This window comes from Equus quagga, chromosome 11 (assembly GCF_021613505.1).
Source record: "Equus quagga isolate Etosha38 chromosome 11, UCLA_HA_Equagga_1.0, whole genome shotgun sequence".
Taxonomy (NCBI): domain Eukaryota; kingdom Metazoa; phylum Chordata; class Mammalia; order Perissodactyla; family Equidae; genus Equus; species Equus quagga.
Window position 1 is genome coordinate 58,858,344 of NC_060277.1, and position 17,953 is coordinate 58,876,296.

Sequence of the window (17,953 nt, forward strand, 5' to 3'; positions counted from 1 at the left end):
AGATTGAGTTGCACAGAAGCACTCTTACTTTGACTGAACAGCTCTGCTGAACCTGCGTTAGACATTCAACTCTTAGCCCATCTCCACGTTTAAGTCTGAGTCCCTTCACTGTAGGAAAAGGCTTCAAACTAAAGTAGGGGTCAACTTGTGTAAATGTTACTGGACAGTGAAAACAATTCTTCTCTAACTTTTTTTTCAAGCTTTTCTACAGATGGAAAGGCTTTAAGCCACTTTATTTTAAAGATTTTTTTTACTTTTCCATTTTCTCCAAAGCCCCCCGGTACACAGTTGTGTATTCTTAGTTGTGGGTCCTTCTATTTGGGGCATGTGGGATGCCGCCTCAGCACGGCTTGATGAGCTGTGCCATGTCCGCGCCCAGGATCCGAACCGGCGAAACCCTGGGCTGCCAAAAGTGGAGCACGAGAGCTTAACTACTCGGCCACGGGGCCAGCCTCCAGGCTCTAAGTCACTTTAAAAGGGCACATCTACCATAATTATTTGTACCACTGACATAAGAGAAAACGAAGAGAATCAAACAGCTGGATAACACATGCTGCTTATTACTTTCTAAATGAAACCATGGAGGGAAAAGTCAAAACCATGGTTCTAATTCACGTGGACCATACCAGTTTGGTGACGGTTTATATGAGAACCCGCATTCCCACTATATTTAACAGTCTTTTATAAATGATTCTATGACACTGCACTGAAAACATTTGTATCAAACATTCTACATATAAGCAACTTAACTGCAAATATATAAATGTTAGGGAGATAATCCTTTCACAGCTATAAATTCAGGAGAGATTTCAGCCACTTGTTAACCAATTACTGGATGAACATACTAGGTAGATTGGCTAAAACAAAAGCTAACTCGGGATAAAATGTAATCAACCGTCCCAGTTCATAGAGACTCACCTTGAACCAAATTGGTATCATATTAATAAACACCTTGGTCTCATATTAATCAAAAATATAATTACAGTTTGGTTTTAAGAAGACTGCATTATCATTAAAAAATTAGGATACCACTCAGATCTAAACAACATGGATTAATGTGACTGACCACAGAGAAATGCACTTCAGTTTGGAGTCTCAGAATTTGGGCCTCTGGCCTGGTTCAGTCTCTCCAGCTCCCAAATACAACTCATTTTGTAAAGCAGATGAAGAAAAGATATTGAGGGCCTAAAATAACTATATGATATACATATTAGAATGATCCAGATACTACTAACTGAATAATGTTAAGCTTTAGGATGAGTTCAGCAAATATCATTTGAATGTCATTTTCCTCACAAAATTCATTCTGAATTATTTTGTCAGGAATAGATCAATAGACTTTTAAATTATTCTATAATTTATCATTCTCATGACAGATTTTCTCATAACAAGAATGCTCAAAAGACAAGCACTTCTGCCAAGCCCATGTATACTCTGTAGTTCATTTAATTCATTCCTTCAACATATAATTACTAAGCAGACATTGTGTCCATTGCTGAGTCAGGGATTAAGGAGTCTCTAGATGCAATATACAAAAGCCCAAAAGTTATCGTTTATACCTTCATTCAAGAAATATTCATTTAGCGCCTATTTGCACTCAGCATTGGTGAGTATTATCATTCTGGTTCACATTTTCACTAGAATAAGATTTATACTTAAAACACTAACAATCATATATTTAAAACTCTGACATAAGAAGTTCAGTGTCATGTAACTAACAACTCATTACTGGTGTCACTGGTGTGGAGAGTCAGCAGGATCAGTTAAGTACCACAGCTCCTGTTTTATATTAAATAGCCCTTGAAATCCATGGTATTCTAGGAAGAGCTCTTACTTATCTACATAAGGTATTACAAAGAGTCTTTGGAATCATTCAAAAATCTAAACCGTAATCACAGAAGACTTTAATATTCTTATATTCTAAGCATATCGCAGCATATAGTCCATAAATTAACTATCAACCAGAACACGTGCCATTTTCTAACCATGGCAGAAGAATTTACTAAAATTTAGAAATCACTCCCCTTCTTTTTTTTAAAAGAAACTGAAGTATTTCATGCACCAACTAAAAAGAACATGCACAACTCAGATCTGTCACTTGAAATAACAGTGACATAACAATGATAACAGTACCTTCATGGTATCTATTATACTCCGTATATACTAATATCCTAAATCAGGATGTATTAATATATTAGATATTATATTATATATAAAATAATGCTGAGCCACATGTTATAAAACAATACTGAACGTTCATTCTTTCTTATGGGTTCTAATCTCAGCAAGGTGGAGATACAGATAAATACAGAGATAATTTGCACTTTACAGATGGGAAAACTAAAGCTCAGAAAGGTTAAGAAACTTGTCCATGGCCACACAACTGATAAATGCTGAGGTGACGGCTGAGTCAGGGTCTAACTGGCACTATACACTACACAAAGTTGTCAGCCACCTTAACAGAGAATTAGAATATTATCCAGTTATAGGTGATTCGCTTGGAGGACAGGATAAGAGTTCTCACTTACTCTGAAAACTCAAATGAATGGAGCATAAGGCATGGCTTTTACAGTCTTCCAGCACAAAGATGAATATCAGAAAATTCACATTAACAAGAACTCTATTAAAAATGTTATTGACATCCTTTAGTAGTCAATAATACGAACATTTCTTAATTTAACTGAGGTCAACTTAAGGAAATCTTATCTGTTAGGGACAAGTGTAATAAATAAACTGATATGCTGACAAACCACAAAGGACACTACTTTTGAGTACAGCTTTGTTTGCCTTCAAAAAAGTTCTTTGTTTCTTTGTGATGATAGCTCTACTTACCTTCCCACTCTCTGTTTGGACTCTTGGAGGTGCCACATGGACTTGTAGAACTTCTACATTCCAAATCTATCTGTTCTTGCCTCTGCCGCTGTTCTTCCAGGAGCGCTGACTCATGCATTGCTTTAATATGTCGCTGGTAGAGAGCATAGCCACTCACTGCGGTTCCAATTGGTATATTACATGGGGTGCAGGAAACCTACAGGAAGAAAAAGAAATCTACATATACCAATGACCAACAATATAATAATTACCATTTGTTGCAAGTAATGCTTATTTCTGCAATATTACTGGTTGAGGTGATTTCATCTTTTTTTGCAGGGAAGGATTTACCCTGAGCTAACATCTATTGCCAATCTTCCTTTCTTCTTTTCTCTCCCCAAAGCCCCACTGTATGGTTGTAATATCCTAATTCTAAGTCCTTCTAGTTCTTCTGGGAGCCGCCACCACAGCATGGCAACTGACAGATGGCTGGTGTAGTTCTGTGACTGAGAAGCAAACCTGGGCCGCTGAAGTGCTGAGAGAACCAAACTTTAACCACTAGACCATCAGGGCTGGTTTGATTTTATCCTTTTTTAAATCAAAGTAATCTTTAAGTATAATGCTCAAAATGCTGAACAGTTACTTTCAGAACTGAACACAATATAAATCACAAAAGTTGTAAGAAAAGAAATAAAAATCAGCAATTAAAATACTTCTGTCTGCTTCTAACTTATGACAGTCAAACTCCTGGTGCCTCAGCCTGGGGTCCTACCCCTCCTCTCTCTGTTCCTTCACCAGGTAATCACATCCACTTCTGTGGATTTAAATGTCATTTACATGCTAACGATTCATAAATTTCTATTTCTAAGACATTTTCTCCAAGTTCCACACTCATAAAATTACCTACCTAACAACTCAACTTGGATATCTCAAAGCACCTAAAAATTTATATTCAAAACTGAATTTTTCCGTTTGTAAACTCAATGCTTCTCCTTCAGCAATCTCTGTCTTAGAAAATGGAACCTCAGCAGCCTAAGGCAGAAGCCTGGCAGTCATTCTTGACTAATCAATCTCCTCCTCTCCCACAACCAATTTATTAACATATCAACTCTCTTCAGGACAGAGATTAAATGTTACTTTTTCAGACAGGCCATCCTTGACCATCCAATAAAATACTGTGACTCCCTCCCCATGTTCTTTCTCACTGCAGCCTGTTCATTTCATTCACAGTACAGCACTTATCACAATTTGAAATTACGTTTATTTCTTTGTTTATTTTCTCTCTCCCGCTTCAAGAAGGAAAGAACCCAAGCTGCTCTGTGCAATACCAAATAAACAGCTCCTAACACAGTCCGTTCCACTACTTATCAATACAACAGCAGCTGTGGGAAGAGCAGAGATCTGACTTGTTTAGAATCTATTACCTCAAGACTTCCCTAGTGTTTTCCACTACTATAAGTAGGCTTTTTCACTGATTTCAACACACACACCATAATTTTCTTGGCTTTGTGCTTTGGCTTATATGTAAACACGGCTTTTCCTCCTTTTGCTGTAAAGCCAAATGCTGTTTTGGTCCAGTCAAAATATTATTTCCTATGTGGAGTCCTATTTAATTGTCTCATCAAGAAGAAAGCTTTCTTTCCTCTGAAACACTTGCAGTGTATTTTTAAACCTAACTGCATTTTAATTCATTTTAATTTTTATTATGACTTTTTCTGTCTTATTATAAGGTCCAATCTCTAAGTATTTTTAAGTCAGAGATTGTGATGTATAAATATTCCATACAGCATTAAAAATGTTGTCTTGAATGGAGCAGATATTCAATAAATGTTCATTTGAATAAATTAATGAACAAATGTTTAATGATTTTTTTGTGAGCCTATCATAAGAACACCTTTAACTTTTACCATTTATCACATGAGACAGAAAACAAATTTTTACCCTCTGAAATAAAGCAAGAGCTAGAACATAACTAAGTAAAAGAGAAATACTCAAGACTGTAATTCAGTATCAAAAGGGAGTCGGACTTTTAGAGATTTGGAAGATTTAAGGTAAAATGTAAATAAAACTAGATTTTGAATTGTATACTGAAGTTAGCTATAATCTCTATAATTCATTCTAAATATACAAAACCTAGTAATTATTTATTCTACTACTGTCTTATGGCAAAACAAACAAAACAAAAACAGAACTTACTAATATTTATGGATAGGGCATTATATTTCTTTTGGGTGGTGTTCTTTTTTTTAAAGAAGACACATTTTGATTTTTCTTTTTAAGATTTTATTTTTCTGTTTTTCTCCCCAAAGCCCCGTCGTACATAGCTGTGTATTTTTAGTTGTGGGTCCTTCTAGTTGTGGCATGTGGGACGCCGCCTCAGCATGGCCTGATAAGCGGTGCCATGTCCGCGCCCGGGATTCAAACTGGCAAAACCCTGGGCCACTGAAGCGGAGCGCGCAGACTTAACCACTCAGCTACAGGGCCGGCCCTGAGTTTTTCTTTTCTTAATTGGAAACAACCATTTCAATCAACCATTACAATGAATCCATTTAAAAAAAAACCCAATACCTCTGACAGATGAATGGATAAACAAAATGTGGTAAATACATACAATGGGATACATACAATAAATACATACATACATATCAATCTGAAAAAGGAAGGATATTCTGACCTGTGCTACAAACATGAATTAACCTGCAGGACATCATATTAAGTGAAATAAGCCAGTCACAAAAAGATAAGCACTGTATGATTCCACTTACATGAGGTATCAAAAATAGCCAAAATCATAGAAAGAGAAAGCAGAGTGGTGGGTACCAGGGGCTGGGAGGAGGAGGAAAAGGGGAATTATGGTTTAATGAGTATAGAGTTTCAGTACTGCAAGATGAAAAAGTTCTGCAGATCTGTTTCACAACAACATGAATATACTTAACACTACTGAACCGTACACTTAAAAACACTTGAGATGGCAAATTCTATGTGTTTTTTACCACAATCTTTTAAAAAATCAAGTACTCTTTAAAGAAGAGGTGTCTCTAAAGTCTGTTTTTCAACTTTACTTTTCTTACTCACGTTGTAAACTTACCATTGGTGGGATAACAGCAGCTCGATGCTGAAGCTGTGGCAGGTCCAGTGGATTTGGTTTTAGTGGGGATGAAACGAGTATAGATCCAGTGGGGTTTAACAATGAAGGCTTTGAGTCCATAGGAAACATTCTGCAATTGTCAATAAAAAATAAATTAATATATTCTTATTTAAGACTTTAAACATACAATCACCATAATTCCTTCTAAGTTAATACGTACATACATACACATACACACACACACACACATCACATTAACCTTATAAGATATTTGAACAGTAAGGAAAAGGGTTATCTACAGTGCTGATTTCCCAGGTAAAGAAAACTAATACTGATTTATGGGTCAAAATTTATCTCAATTTAATCATCAACATTTAACCAACAAAATAGTCTCGGCAAATGCCATTGTAAAATGGTAGGTCCTAATTCACCAGCAACATAGGTTACAAACTAGTTACCAATATATTGTTACAGGATGTTTCGCTAGGATCACAAAGTATATTTTTAAACATTTGAACAAATCACCACTGTTTTAAAACTGAGAATTTCACCCAAAATTCCAGATTCCTGGTTTCTCATGAAAAACGGAAAGAAATGGCAACACAGAACTAGCATTCTGGGGCCGGCCGGGTGGCGCAGCAGTTAAGTTCGCACATTCTGCTTCAGCAGCCTGGGGTTTGCCGGTTTGGATCCCAGGGGCGAACATGGCACTGCTCATCAAGCCATGCTGTGGCAGGCATGCCACATATAAAGTAGAGGAAGATGGGCACAGATGTTAGCTCAGGGCCAGTCTTCCTCAGCAAAAAGAGGAGGATTGGTGGCAGATGTTAGCTCAGGGCTGATCTTCCTCCAAAAAAAAAAAAAAAAAAAAAAGAACTAGCATTCTCACATAGCAACAACATGCTGATACTAAAGATGTAGAAAATTGAAAGCATTATTTTGATAGTTTGGAAGTGATGTAGACTTTAGAGTGTCATTCAGAGACCACCATATATTTACAAGGAATTTCTGAATTTTAAGACTACTGTCACGCTCATCTCTTAGGATGCTCCCTTTTTAAGATTACTGCCATCTTAATTTTTCCTTAATTTATAAATATAGTTACCAAAACTAACAGTGCAAGATATAGAAAATCCTTATTTTAGATGAGATGTTTCATTAAGGAATGCTTAAAAAGGAACTACACAGCTTGAATCCACTTATGCTTACTCCAGTAAAAGTCTGAGACAACTAAAATCTAGATTATTGTGAGATGAGGGAAAAAGAGTGCTAAATGGTTGAATTTTCTGGAAAACCAATGGTTAAGTAGGACCTCTATTTTATTTCAATTCTTGTTGATAAAAATTCTAGTATCTATTATATACAAATCTCTTTGGAGATATCATCACTGTAATGTTCGATATTATTAGTCTAGTATCAAATCTCATTCTACAGTATGTAAGATACAAAACATACTGGATATGTACTGAAAGCACAGTGACACCAGGACACACCATGAAAGGTGAGGCCTGAACAGAATTCAGCAGTCTGCTGAGTAGCTTATTTGCCTCTTTCTTATTAAAAAGGGTGGTGGAGGGTGGGGGGTGGGGAACAGGACAGGGTTGAATTGGGTTTCTGATTAATGATGTTTTGGTCTAATTCACTTCTAGAATTTGCACCAATCTAACATTCTACTGTGATTCTAGGTGATTCCATTTCTTTCAAAGAAAAGGAAACATCCAGGAAATTAAACATATTAAATAAAATAGTATCTATCCCTGTAAAATATATATCTTTTTACTGTAATGTTTATAGAAACCATAAAGATATAATACATTTTATATTATTAATTTAATGACTAAAAGTACTTATAAATTAATTTGTATTATACCTAGTATTTTAAATTACAACGATGAATAATCTAAAATTTTAACTGATATAAAACAGTGATGATTATAATTACTATCAACCTGTATTTAAATTATGCTTTCTAAAATACTTTCAGAACACTTAACATGTTTCTACTCTTAGCATTTTCTTGCGTCTAATACCCAGGTACAGTAGGCATTGCTATGGGGCCGTTTGGTCTTAGAACAAACAGAGCTAGAACCAAGGCCTCTTGCCTCCACCTTCATCATCACATCATATTGCTTCCATCACCAGGAACAGCAGTTATCTGTGGTTTAGTCCACAACTTTGTTAGCTGTAATCTCCTTTTTTGCTATCATATAGAATGTATGTAACAACTGATAGAGACAAAATTATAATCTTTTTCATTAAAAAATAATGATCACACAATTGCTCCTGGTTATTTAACAGATGAACAGCATCATAAGCCAATATTAAAAGCATACAGACAATCTTTAACTTTCCAATATTTACACAGGAGTAATCTCTGCAGCCAGCACCACTCTATGACTGAGTCAGCAACCGCGAGAGTAAGGAGCGAATAATATTTAAGGAACAAGTCTCACCTCTGCCTCTCTGGCTCTCCATCCACATCTTCATCAGCACTGCAGGTGGCACTGGAATCATTGTCTGACTGGGGCTCAGGCCTTTGGGTATTTATTTGCTGAGCCACCACCAAATCTTCATCTCCAGGCTCCGTCTTCTCACTGGCTCTCTCCAGGTCTCCTTCTTTGGTGTCACCTTCAACTTCAGCTGGACTGTTTTCTGGGACCCTCACTTCAATGTCTACGGAGTCTGCCTTGGTAGTTGGGGGGAGATCAAGAACAGAAGTCACTGCAGCACCGCACTCCTGACGTTCGACATCCATTGGCTCCGCTGGCTCAACAGTGCCACTGTCATTCACCTGGGTCTCCACACTTGCATTTTCAGCTGCTTGTGTACTTGGAACTGCTGAGGAGGGAGATGTACTGGGTGCAGTGTCAGTGGTGGACTCGAGCTCAGCCACAGGTTCAGTGTTTCCTCGAGAAGTTGCATTTTCAGTGCTATCTTCGCTGGGCTTGACAGCTTCAACTGGTGAAGGAGAAGGAGCACTTTCTGTATCAGAACTATTTTCAGCACCTTGAAGATAATGATACAGCATAAAAATCTGATAATGAACATTTCAGATTCAGGTGGTGACAGAAGCCATGCTTGAAAGTAGTTGTTTAGGATGAACTATACTCCTTTGACGACCTCATTGAAGTATTACAGCCATTGGGAAAGCTAAAGTTTTTTACAGAGTATGAAAGAAAAGACCAAAATATCTTGGCCTTCTGCAATTGAAAGCATAAAAGCTTTTAATGTCTAAAAATAATTTATATGAAATTTGAAAAATGAAGAAAGATGGAAAAACAAAACTAAACAAAAACCATTCCCATAAATGGTAACATTCTGGTTTATTTCCACCAGCCTGTTTCTCTGCTTTTCTTTTCACCCAGGAGAGCTAACACTCTAGAACAGCACCGTCCAATAGGAACATAACACAAGTTACATCTGTAATTTTAATGTTTCTGTTGGCCATATTAAAAAAGGTAAACAGAGATAGGTAAAATTAATTTCAATAATACATTTAATTTAACCTAATGTGTCCAAAATATTATCATTTTAACATGTAATCAATATAGAAAACTGGTAATAAGACCTTTTACCTTTTTTGGCACCAAGTCTTCAAAATGTGATTATATTTCACATTTTCAGCACATCTCAATTTAGACTAGTCACAGTTCAAAAGCTCAATAGCCACATGTGTCTAGTGGCTACCAGATGGGACAGAAAAGCTCCAGAATAACATTATGCAGATTTTTATTGTGATGTTATAACACTGGTCTTGCCCTATAATGTTTGTATCATTTTATAAATATACTTTTAATGCTTTGATATCTTTACCTAGATATCTCAGAGGAATCACAATTCAGTATGTATAACACTGGACTTGTTCTCAACACTCCCAAATCAAGTTCTTTCCTACTGTTTACTATCCAATTAAACAAACCAGAAACCTGAGAGGCATCTTTTAAACACTCCTCTCATTTATCCCCATATCTTATGTAGACAAGTCTCATAGATTTTTCTCTCTAAAAATATCCCTTGAATCCATCCACTTCTGTTCAACTTCACACCTGGCACTCTAGTCCCAGAACGACTCTTCTCATATTTTACCTCAGACCATTCTCTACAACAATTCCAGAGTGAGCTTTTTAAAAGTCAAATCTTACCAAACTCACTCATACTCTCTCCCTCCCTCTTAACCCATTTCAAGGAACCTCATTACTCTTAGGATAAAGTTCCAAAATTCCGAGTACGGCCTTGTTACAAGGCCCAAGCTGGTGGACCTCTGCCAGCCCTTCCAGCTTTATCTTGCACCCTGTATTCTCTCTGTATTCCATTATCACCGGCTTTCTTTCAGTTTTGTGAATGCCCCATCGTCTTCTACCACAGACTTCATACATGCCATTCACTCTACTGAAAGGCTCTTTCACCTACTTTTCCTTGGATATTAGATCAAACACCACATGCTTAAAAAAGCCCTCTTTCATTTCCTTAACGAAGTTAAATTTTGCTACCTTGGCTCTTACAGCACGTGTACTGGTTACAGTTACAACTTTACATTTATTCACAATTAGCTGTTGCTTCCACTAGGCTGTGAACAGCATAAGGGCAGGAAGCATACATCTCCCTATCATTTAAGTCCTAGTGACAAGCACTGTGCCTGGTACACAGCAGACTCAAACATTTGTTGAAGTGTAAAGTGATTGAATGGTTGTGAAGATGTCTTAAATTTACTTCACTTTTCTTCTATTATCGGATCCTTGGGCTACTTCCAATTTGGCACTGATACAAATAGCATACAGAGATGTTCACTGTAGCATTAAGTTTTTAGATTATTTTCCTAAAATAGACTATGAGACGATGTGAAAATTTAAATCTCCCTAAGATTAATATATATACCTCCAATGAGAATCCCTATGGTTTATAAGAAAAATTTCCTAAATGAGATAAACCAATTTATAGTTTACATGTAAGAATAAGTCCCTGAAAAAATCCAAAAGAATAATGAAAAGTACTAGAGTGAGAGAGATTTGCCTCTCCAGATATTTCAAGTTACTGTAAAGCCAATGTATTACATGTTTGGAACTGCCACACTGATAGACAAAATCAGTGAGTGGTACAGAAGACACTGTCTAGGAGTAGATCCTAAAGTACATGGTAAATTAATAGATATAAAAGGTGATATTTTAAGTCATTGGGTAAAGGATGATTTATTTAATAAACTAGCTATCTCAAAGTTGGCTCTTTGTCTGGAAGGAAAATGTGGACCCTGTCTTACACTATACAGAAAAATGATTTCAAATGGAATAAAGATTATCAAAACTTTTAGAAGATAATTTAAGATACGTATAACCCTCAGGAGGTATGCAGAAATATCTTACGCAAAATAGGAAACTCTGAAGGTATAAACATATCATTTACATAGGAAACAATAAAATAAAAACTTAAATGACCATATGGGAAAAAATATTTTTAATGCATGACCTAATATTTCAAAACTCTACAAATTCATTCTTTCATTCATGCAAATATGTACCAAATGCCTACTGTGAGGGCAGTTGTTTGAGGTACTGGTGACATAATGAAAAACCTACGTTCGAATGGAGCTGACATTCTAGTGTGAAACACACAATGAACAATAAATACATGATATATCAGGTGGTAATAAGTGCAGCAAATAAATAACAAAACTGGGTAACCCGTGGGTAAGAGGTTACTGTACAGGTAAGGTGACATTTCAGCAGAGGCCTGGAGGAAACAAGAGAATGAGCCACAGGCACATCTTGGGGAAGAGCATTCCAGGCAGAGGGACTGGGAAGTGCAAAAGCCCTGCAGTGGAGTTGCTTTGCTTGGAAACAGCAAAGAGGACAGAGTGGTTAGAACAGAGTGAGGAATCACCTCACACCTGTTAGAATGGCCACTATCAGAAAGACAAGAAATAACAAGTGTCTGCAAGAATGTGGAGAAAAGGGAACCCTTGTGCACTGCCGGTGGGAATGTAAACTGGCGCAGCCATTATGGAAAACAGTATGGAGTTTCCTCAAAAATTAGAAATAGAACTACCATATGATCCAGCAATTCGACTTCTGGGTATTTATCTGAAGGAAACTTCTGGGTATTTATCCAAAGGAAACAAAAACACTAACTGGAAAAGATATCTGCACCCCCATATTCACTGTAGCCATTCACTTGGCTGCTATTTACAATAGCCAAGACATGGAAGCAACTTAAGTGTCCACTGATGGATGAATGGATAAAGAAACTGTGGTAGGTATGTGTGTGTGTGTGTGTATAAAAAATGAATACATATATGAAAATGAAGTACTATTCAGTCTTGAAAAAGAAGAAAATCTTGCCATTTGCAACAACATGGATGGACTTTGGGGACATTATGCTAAGTGAAATAAGTCAGACAGAGAAGGACAAATATTATATGATTTCACTTAGATGTGGAATCTAAAACAATAACAACAAAAAAACAAACACACAGATACAGAGAACAGATTGGTGGTTGCCAGAGGCAGGAGGTAGGAAGTGGGCCAAATGGGTGAAGTTGGTCAAAAGATACAACAATCCAGTTATAAAATAAATAAGTCCTGGGGAAGTAACGTATAGCAGGATGACTATGGTTAAAAATACTGTATTGTATACTTCAAAGTTGCTAAAAGAGTAGATCTTAAAAATTCTCATCACAAGAATTATAACTATATATGGGGTGAAGGATGTTAAGTAGACTTAGTATGCAAAATTATCATTTTGCAAAACATACAAATATTACGTTGTTTATCTGAAACTAATATAATTATATCTCAATTAACAACAACAAAAAGGAATAGAGTGAGCAAACAGAAAAGTGGTTGGCTTTTCTGCAATGGAGAACTGCAATGGAGACGACAGTGGCTCAGAACCAGTGTAGCAGCAATGGAGGTAGGGAGATGAGACAAGATTCTAAATAGTGCATCCAAAGAAAGTCGACAACAATGGCTCATGGATCACATGTTGGGTACGAGAGAGAGTTACAAAAGTATCATTTACTGACCCAGGGAATGACTGAAGGGAAAAGTAGGTCCCAGTGGTGGGGAAACCAAAGTTTACTTTGGATGTTAAGTCTGCGATGGCTCTTAGGCATCCAAATGGAAATGCTGAGCATGCAGTTAGATATATAAGCCTGGAGTTCAGATGAGAGTTCAAGTCTCAAAAATAAAAACAAAATCAAAACAAAAGACAAAGACTCAGAACAGTACCTCACATATAGTAAGGTCTTAATATATGGTAGCAATTGCTGTTAGTGAAAGATGCTACCAAAGTGTTGAAAGACTAACAAAAAGACTGACTCCATTTTCATTTCTATTCATACAATGATGGAAAACCCCCAATCCAAGGGCAAATTAAGTCATTTATCTCCAAAACACTGGAAGACATGTTAGTGATTATCCAGCAGCAGATATCATTTGATAAATGTACCTTTTCAACTATTTTCTTCCTCCAAGCCACAAAAGAGTAGGAATATTTCCAAGGCATAATGCTTCACCAAGCACCAGCCAAACCATGAGTGTCTTTTTTTCTTTTCCCTAAAAAAAAAAAACACCTCAAAAAATTATTTAGGGGGCCGGCCCTGTGGCTGAGTGGTTAAGTTTGTGCGCTCCGCTGCGGCAGCCCAGGGTTTCGCCAGTTCGGATTCTGGGCGCAGACATGGCACCGCTCCTCAGGCCGCGCTGAGGTGGTGTCCCACATGCCACAACTAGAAGGACCTGCAACTAAGATATACAACTATGTACGGGGTGATTTGGGGAGATAAAGCAGGAAAAAAAAAAGTCTAAAAGAATGATTTAGAAGAAGAGAACAAGAATAAATCCAAATTTTGGTGAAGTTTCAGTCTTTCTGATTTAAGTCTCCTAACTGTGAAAGATATTCACACAGTCAGATGTGTCTTTTAGGACAGAAGGCACAGGGACTTCAGCAGGTGTCTTCATTCTCCCACGGGTAAGAGCCTTGCCACACAATAAACAGGGATTCTTGAGTGTCTCCTTAAACTTAGTAATCAGCATGAAATCACAGGTCATGTAAACTAGATTACTTTCTTTTTCTTTGACACTTTCCAAATGAAGTTGAGTCAAAAGGAAATGGAGATCCCTAATGGCAAGTTCATTTCCTATTAATAGGAAACTATTCTAGACACAACACAAGCATATGTATGAATGGGCATGATGTGATAATGCCACCCTACACTTGATCAGACAGAAACATTACTTTAATACCTCATTCTACCTTAATATCCTTATTTATAAGCTTATTTGAAAAAAGCTTCACAATAAGACAAAGTTAACAAGAAGAAAGCCGAGGGACAAAGCCAGGTTTGGTGTTTGGTTTTGACACTGTTAGCCTGGGGACAGAGAGGTTTCTCTATTCTAAAATAAACATATTTATGATAGTTAGGCTCGGGCTTTGTTATGGACTGAATTGTGTCCTCCCCAAAATTTGTATTTTGAAGCCCTAATCCCTAATGTGACAGTACTTGAAGACAGTGCCTTTCAGAAGGTAATCAAGGTTAAATGAGATCATAAAGATGGGGCCCTAATCCAATAGGATTGGTGTCCTTATAATAAGAGAAAGAGACACCAGGAACACATGTACACAGAGGGAAGGCCATGTGAGAACAAAAATGAGAAGGTGAGGGGCCAGCCTGGTGGCACAGGAGTTAAGTGCACACGTTCTGCTTTGGCAGCCCGGGGTTCGCCAGTTCGGATCCCGGGTGCGGACATGGCACCGCTTGGCAAAAGACATGCTGTGGTAGGCGTCCCATATATAAAGGAGAGGAAGATGGGCATGGATGTTAGCTCAGGGCCAGTCTTCCACAGCGAAAAGAGGAGGATTGGCAGCAGTTAGCTCAGGGCTAATCTTCCTCAAAAAAAAAAAAAAGATAAGGTGACCATCTGCAAGCCAGAAAGAGAAGTTCATCAGAAACCAACCCTGTCAAGCACCTTGATCTTGGACTTCCAGCCTCCAGAACTGTGAGAAAATAAATTTCTGTTATTTAAGCCGCCCAGTCTGTGATATTCTCTTATGGCAGCCCAAGCAGACTCATACATAATACAGGCTTCATGTACATCTATAACCCAAGGATACTAGCTACCAGCCGCAAACCTACTAAAATTTACAAACTCTGATGACTTATCTAGAAGTACCATCAACACGCCCTCCTGCCTTCAGCTGTTTGCAACACTCTCATATTACCCAGGGGGAGTTTGCCCCCAGGTTCTCTTTACTCTCATTTTTCACAAAAGCTCACAGAAAAAAGTTTACCTACTGTTGAAAGCCAAAACACATTTCAAGTCAAATTTCAAGTTTAAAAGCCAATAACAACTTATAGAAAAAAATTAAACAAAATCTAATATTTCTAAAACTCCTAGAAGGTGTAGAACTTCCTAAGCTTAAAATACAAGAGCCTACATAGGAAAATGAAAACAGCTCTAATTACATACAAAGTTTAAACTCTGGTAATTTAAAGATAAAACAAAAAGCAAAGGAGATGAAAAAAATATCTGAATATAGAAAACATGAACATATTTAAGATATAATACATAAAGAGCTACTAAAATCATTGTGAAAATCCCCACTTCACGTGCAGTAAATTTACAAAAGAAATCCACAGAAACTTTAATAGTAAGGTAACTTAAAATAAATTAGGTACCTTTTTTTTCTTTAGCAAAAACTCAAGAAAATATTTACTTTTTTAGGAAGCTGTCATTAATCTGTTCAAGTGACAAAAAGGATTTTATTTTTTTTCTTAAGTTCCTTGGGTTGACCTGTTTTCCTCACCAGGTCCTCTAGGGTCATTAATTCTTTTTACATGAAAATGTAAATATGACATATGTAAGCCTTTGTAAAAACTGAAATAAATCAAACTCAATGAAATAAAACAAAGTGGCAAATGTAATTGATGATACCAAATGAACAAATAAATGTAGCAGCAATATAGACATATAATTGATGCTGGCACTTAGTGCCTAAAGTGAGACTGCCATCGTCAAGATCTTGTGGTTGTGGCAACTGGACTGCCTCAGGTGCGACATGAACAAACATTTATTGACTGATTGAATAAACACATTGCATTCAAGTTTAAAGTCTCTATGCCATGAAAATACCGATAAACTATTTCTTTAATGAAGCAACTCCTAGTCAAATAAGCTAAAAATTACATATTTGGGCTAGCAGAAGTCACAATTAAATTTAAGATATGGAGATACCTTCACTGTCTTCTGGATTTTCTTCTTCATTGGAAGCTTCAATATCTTCATCCTCCTGAGCAGAAACAGTGGAAGCTACACTTTCACATTGAGACACATCTCGCTCTTCACGAGGCTTTCTTGAAGTCTAAAGGAGTAAAAAATACTATTTATGATTTAAATAACTAAAAGGAAAGAAACAAACCTTTTCATATCTGAAATAACACAGAACACTGATACGCACACACATACTAAACAAGAAAGCTGCGTGTTTGGCAACTGTTCTGGTTAAAATGCAGTTATCTCTAGGTTACCACTCACTGGCCCTTGCATGTGGATGGATCGCTTTCACTAAACTCATCGAAAGGCACATCTCTGTTCAATGCCTCTTAGAGCCTATATTTCACCAAACTTCAGCCGGCAGTCTCTCCCAGGAAGATTTCTCATAGAGAGGAAAATAAATTATTACTACCCCAACTGCTAAAAATTACCAATATTCTTCTTCTTTTCCTTAGTTTTTCTTAGTTACAACACTATTAAAAAGTATGCAAGAACCTAAAGAGCTTTTGTTCATGAGTTTTATATATATAGATAGATATTTACTCTATCAGAAAATTACTGTATCATTTTAATTATTAATTCATTTAAAATAACAATAAACCCATTAGATATCAACAAAAGAACGTATTTTTTAATAAAAAATAACTACTTTCCAAAACAAAAAAATAACAGTGAAATAGCACTGTTTTATGTTTTTGTAAATCTCTTTAATGTCTGCCTTGATAAAAAATAGCACACACCTCTGGGGCCGGCCTCGTGGCCTAGTGGTTAAGTTCACACGCTCTGCTTTGGTGGCCCAGGATTTCACCAGTTCAGATCCTGGGAACAGACCTACCACCACTCATCAAGCCATGCTTAGGCAGTGTCCCACATAGCACAACTAAAAGGATCTACAACTAGAATATCCAACTATGTACTGGGGGACTTTGGAGAGAAGAAGGAAAAAAAAATATTGGCAACAGATGTTAGCTCAGGTGCCAATCTTTAAAAAAAAGACAAAAACAGCACACTTCTAAATGTGCTTCTACATGTAATCTAATCTATGGAGATAATACTGTACTGGTTGAAGTATACGGAAAAAATGTGGTCTCACAGAGACATGTAGTTGGAAAAGAGAAGTATATTTTAACAGTCTTTTCAGATGACTGTGGATATTATTCTTTGATACCAAAACTCAGCAAATAGCCATTTCTTAAAGGTTAGTTGCAATGGGAAATCTGAAACCCTATCAATAAATTTCTTGTACTCTATTAAAATCCATTCGTCTATCTTACACTTTATTATTTAAAAAACATATTAAAAAACACTTCCTGAATATTTTATCCATCTTGATATCCATTGTGACATCATGAATTTGTCATTTGAAAAATACTGAGCTATACAGATTTTTAAAATTTGGATATATTTCATTATATAATACATCAAATTAGCACATTAGTTATTATTACCACTGATCTCATCAAAAAAGTCTTTTGAGTATTGAGAAGATGCTAAGCTCATGATAAGGAATACACATTTTTCAAAATTCTAATTTTTGCTTGAAAGCTCAAAATTTCAAAGTAGTAACAATACTATTGGTTGTTTTCTTCGAAAGACAGACTCATTCATTTTCAAGAAAATGTCTGCCAAATATCCAAATCTGAAAAACCATAGTTTGTCTGTCTGTCATCCTTTCAATTAAAAAAGATATTCCATGAAAAAGGGGAGGCTGGTTAAGCTTTGGAACTCCAACAACTGCAAAAGTACTTTTCCTTGAGAGAAGCGTCGTACATTGGTATAGAGCAGAAGGGCT

The 17,953-nt window shown here is 36.6% G+C and overlaps 1 protein-coding gene across 14 annotated transcripts in view; it reads right to left on the reverse strand.

Moving 5' to 3' along the window:
- Window positions 1-17,953, reverse strand: part of NCOR1 (nuclear receptor corepressor 1) — a 154,478-nt gene that overhangs the window by 49,018 nt on the left and 87,507 nt on the right. For 12 of the 14 annotated variants that reach the window (XM_046675478.1, XM_046675481.1, XM_046675471.1 and 9 more), the window contains 4 exons: window positions 16,123-16,249; window positions 8,353-8,905; window positions 5,900-6,029; window positions 2,833-3,028 (listed from right to left, as the gene is read on the reverse strand). In XM_046675478.1, coding sequence (XP_046531434.1) covers window positions 2,833-3,028; window positions 5,900-6,029; window positions 8,353-8,905; window positions 16,123-16,249 — 1,006 coding nt within the window. The remainder of the gene's footprint in view (window positions 1-2,832; window positions 3,029-5,899; window positions 6,030-8,352; window positions 8,906-16,122; window positions 16,250-17,953) is intronic. The other 2 variants (XM_046675479.1, XM_046675474.1) reach the window with 1 other exon arrangement.